At 38.7% G+C, this 4,414-nt stretch overlaps 1 protein-coding gene across 1 annotated transcript; it reads left to right on the top strand.

The window, feature by feature from the left end:
- The first annotated feature begins 282 nt into the window (after positions 1–282).
- On the top strand, positions 283–1,740 carry LOC107094957 (zymogen granule membrane protein 16-like). The gene is made up of 4 exons (XM_015390879.1): positions 283–356; positions 445–497; positions 668–791; positions 905–1,740. Exons 2-4 carry the CDS (start codon positions 446–448, stop codon positions 1,236–1,238), a joined length of 510 nt encoding a protein of 169 aa, XP_015246365.1. The 5' UTR covers positions 283–356; position 445; the 3' UTR covers positions 1,239–1,740.
- Positions 1,741–4,414: the final 2,674 nt, after the last annotated feature.

A 4,414-nucleotide genomic window follows, 5' to 3' on the forward strand; every position in this document is an offset into this window, starting at 1 on the left:
TTTACTGTATATTCACCTGTGGAAAGAGACACTTCTTAAACTTCTTAAGTCAAGTTTTCTTTCTTTTTATGAAAGTACAGTTTCTTTATTCATTCTTCTTACAAACATACAGCAACACTTAAGAAATAAAAATAATTGCATAATAACAATATTTACCATCATTGTGCTATATTTATACCTGTAAACAGATTACTGGCATGTTGACTTAGACAGAGAAGAAAAGCAACTCCAACCAATGAACAGATCAGACGAAACACAGAACGGCAGAATTAAAGGTGGAGTCTAACATGCAATGGACACAGAGAGAACATACTGGAGCACAGCTTCATTTAGAAACAAGGCAACCAAACAGACAGGTACAATCTTTGTTTATTTATCACTTTATAATTCTGAAACAGAATTTCTTAGGGTAAAAATGTAATCCTTAATTTTTATCTTGAACAGAATGCTTTTTGTTGCCGTCTTTGTTCTACTTGCTGCTTTTGCTGCTGCTGACCGTAAGTCTGCGTTACTAAACTTGAGTTAAAAACAACAGACTTAGAGCTTGTGAAAACATGTACTTTATATATTTATACAAATATTTTATTTGTTCGTCATTTTTTATGCATCTGTTTTTAAAGCGATCTTGTTTCTAAAGGGTGACATGTTTGCTTTTGTCTAATTCCAGGACAGCCTCAATATTCGTTCTCCCCACCGGTGGGGGATGGAAACGGCAACTCTTACATGATAACAGGAGAGGGACGGATCACTGCTGTGAGAGTTTGGGATAGTTATTGGAGCTTCATCAGAGGGTACATAAATAAGAAATATTTAGATATTCCTCTACATCTTTAGTTAGAGGTGCAGTTGTATAGAGCAGTTTTTGTTTTCTGCAGTACCTCATATATTTTTTCTTACTCTACAGCATCCAGTTTCGATATGGTTACATCTGGTCCCCTGTTGCTGGTCATGTATCCGGTGAAGCCAAGGAGATTGAGTTGTTTGAAGGAGAAGCCATTGTCCAGATTTCTGGAAAGTATTCCCACCATTTGTCTTCTGTGGTTTTTACTACCAACCGGGGTCGCTCCCTGCATGCCGGTCAGCCCTCTGGCTATTCCTTCAACATGTACCCCAAACACCCCCAGGCAGAGCTGCTCTTCATCAGCGGCCGGTTTGACAGCGGGATAACCTCCCTGGGAACCCATTGGGCGATTATCAATCCATCCTCCAATCCATCCAATAAAACAAAAGGACATTAAAGAGAAGATGAGGGGACAACATAAATTAAGGGCTCTATAATTGCACTGTTGAATAATGAAGTGGTAATTTAGATATGTGGGAATTCTTTCAATTAATCATTTACTAATCATTTAAAAATATGTGTTTAAATATAACAGTTTCTTATCATCAGATGTGTTTGTTTTACTGCACAAATAAAAATGGAAAAATGGGATATTCACATCCATATACAGTGTTAATGAAACATTAAAATCTGTGATTACTTTTTAAATTAAAGTTCCTATTTTTTCTGAAAATGCTAAACATGATAATGTTGTTAAGTTAACCTGAAACAATATTTATAAATAAATCTACCTCGCTTTATATAGAAATCTCCTGTTCTTTATTCTGGCTCTGTTACAATTTTTATTTTAGAGCAAGTTTATGTGTTTTGGTATCTATGTGGTCAGATTAAGACCGACACGTGACAATCGATTGATTGAAATGAGGTGTTTATGCATCCATGTTATACATTGACTTTTTAAATAAATACAAAAATAAAATAAAAAAAATAGAAAATTTTTCTATTTTAAAATCTAAAGTGTTTTTTTTTAAAGTAGAGAACAGGAATCGTTCAGTTTAGTATATAGACAATTTCCTGATTCACATATTTTAAAACCCCTGAACTGACCGTTTTTTTGTTTTTTTCTTCCTTTAATTCTGGCTTAATAGAGCAGTGGGCTTTACGCTGCCCTGTCTTGCAGGGCAGCATAAAGCCCACTGCTAAAGCGTAAAGCCCTGGGTTTGAATGGCGACAAAGCCATTCTCAAGGACATATAAAGGTGCTCATTTTATATTGAGCATATATAAATATTTGATATTTATTTTTGATTATGTTCATGGTGGAGAATCCTGCTTCACAGCAGTAGGTTGAGCCAAACATACTCACACCATTTCACTTTTCTGTCACCAGCTCACCGCAGTTTTTCCAGCAGTCCACACTTCTTCACTTTTTCTCATCATCTTCCCCCTCTTTCCCTCTGCCCGGCTTGCCACAGGTTTGCCTGCTGTGTCTAATTTGTATAACGTGTAGCCTGGTCCTGGACACTCTGGAAGGGTTCACTGTACGAACAAGAGAAGAAACAACATGTGGTAATTTATAGATGTTTTAAATCAGGTTGGGTCCGGATTAGCCAGCAGGTGGGTCCGGATCTGGACCGCCGTCATCTAATCCATGATCTAGAGACTGTAATGTAGAATAGAGTACGTTCATTGGCGGCTGTGGGAAGACGTTTCATGGGTAATTTTACAGTCAGTGGCTGTACAAACCAAGAAGATTCATATATACGCCAATGTATCCTATAGTATAGTATGTAGCGTAACAGTCTGGCTATCTTGGACCAACTTAAAGACATTGACTTAGTTAGCCAATGACATTGTGTCTAACATTGGAAAATAGAAAGTAGAGTAAATACAAAGTAATTCACTGTGAAATGTCAAAGTTGCAATTTTTGATTAAATGGATGATGCTGTCGTTTTTGAAGTGATTGGTATATTTCCCCTTTAAAGAGATCATGTGCTGAAATATTTTGCATGTTGTATTGATGAAAACAAAGAAAAAATAAAGAAAATAATTATATTTGTGTGTGTGTGATTGTGTTCGTGTGTGCATACATAATTGTTTTTATAGTATATACAAATGATCAGATTCTTGTTGTAGCTATGAGCAAAAAGCAAAATATGAATTTTATGTTACATATTATTTTGCCAATTTATGTGATTTTACATAGTGTAGAAACTGAAGCTCTGTGGAGTTATTAAATTGGTCCATTAATTTAGCTCTATTGTAAACCTATGTCAGATTTAAAGGCTAATGAACAGACACAGCATAAAAGTAAACGCATTATACCATGAACAGACATGTGCTTGTAATGAATTCTCTATGTAAAATCTTGAAATTATATGTAATATGTAATTACCTTAACAATATAATCAGTACCTGTAAATTACATGTACATCCGCAATTTAGCACTTTTGGCACATCTGTATCATTATTATGCTCCATTAACACATATATTTTCCATCTATCCATCCATCCATCCATCCATCCATCCATCAATCATCCGGGGTCGGGTCGCGCGCGTAGCATCTTCAGTAGGGAGGCCCAGACTTCCCTCTCCCCAGCCACATGGGCCAGCTCCTACAGGGGAATCCCAAGGCCCAGGCCAGCCGAGAAACATAGTCCCTCCAGCATGTCTTGGGTCTCCCCCTGGGCCTCCTTCTGGTTGGACGTGCCTGGAACACCTCACCTTTCGGTCATGACCATGGATGAGGGTAGGAACATGGATTGACCAGTAAATCGAGAGCTTTGCTTTTTGGCTCAGCTCTCTCCAATCCGCCTATCGATCTCCCGTTCCATCTTACCCTCATTCATAAACAAGACTCCAAGACAGTTAAACTCCTCCACTAGGAGCAGTACATCCTCCCCAACCCGGAGAAGGCACTCTACCCTTTTCCGGCTCAAGACCATGGTCTCGGATTTGGAGCCACTAATCCTCATCCCAGCCGCTTCATACTCCGATGCGAACCGCTCAAGTGAGAGCTGTAGATCACGCCCTGATGAGGCCATCATAACCAAATCATCTGCGCATAACAGAGACGCAATCCTAAGGCCACCAAGACAGATCCCCTCAACACCTTAGCTGCACCTAGAAATTCTGTCCATAAAAGTTATGAAGAGAATCGGTGACAAAGGGCAATCTTGGCGGAGTCCAACCCCCACCGGAAACGAGTCTGCTTATTTCCGGCAATTTCCAGGCTCTGACACCGGTCGTACAGAGACCTAACAGCCCTTATTAAAGGGCCTGGTACTCCATACTCCCGGAGTACCCCCCAACAGGAACCCCCAAGGGACACAGTGGACAGCTCTACACCCTGAGCAGGATCCTGGAAGGTGCATGGGAGTTTGCCCAACCAGTACACATAAATTTTGTTGTGATGGATTTATATAATATGTTATATTACATGATTTACAGACTTCATTGACTTCATACCAACTATGCAATGTGATGTGCCTACCTATTTATAATAATTTACAGTAATCTACTTATGATATGAAATAGACAGTGTGTGTCAAAGTGATGAATTTATCTTTATTTTAAAACTCTTAAGCTCCCCTAAAAATGATAAAATCCTTGTTGTTCAATGCTGCAGCACA

The sequence above is a fragment of the Cyprinodon variegatus genome, unplaced genomic scaffold (genome assembly GCF_000732505.1).
Source record: "Cyprinodon variegatus isolate N-32 unplaced genomic scaffold, C_variegatus-1.0 Scaffold516, whole genome shotgun sequence".
Lineage (NCBI taxonomy): Eukaryota > Metazoa > Chordata > Actinopteri > Cyprinodontiformes > Cyprinodontidae > Cyprinodon > Cyprinodon variegatus.

What these genes read in the sequence shown, in the direction of transcription:
- LOC107094957 (XM_015390879.1), top strand. Translation starts at nt 446, where the DNA reads ATGCTTTTTGTTGCCGTCTTTGTTCTACTTGCTGCTTTTGCTGCTGCT. An exon ending in TGCTTTTGCTGCTGCTGACC is followed by an intron (nt 498 to 667) that starts GTAAGTCTGCGT and finishes GTCTAATTCCAG; the next exon opens with GACAGCCTCAATATTCGTTC. An exon ending in TATTGGAGCTTCATCAGAGG is followed by an intron (nt 792 to 904) that starts GTACATAAATAA and finishes CTTACTCTACAG; the next exon opens with CATCCAGTTTCGATATGGTT.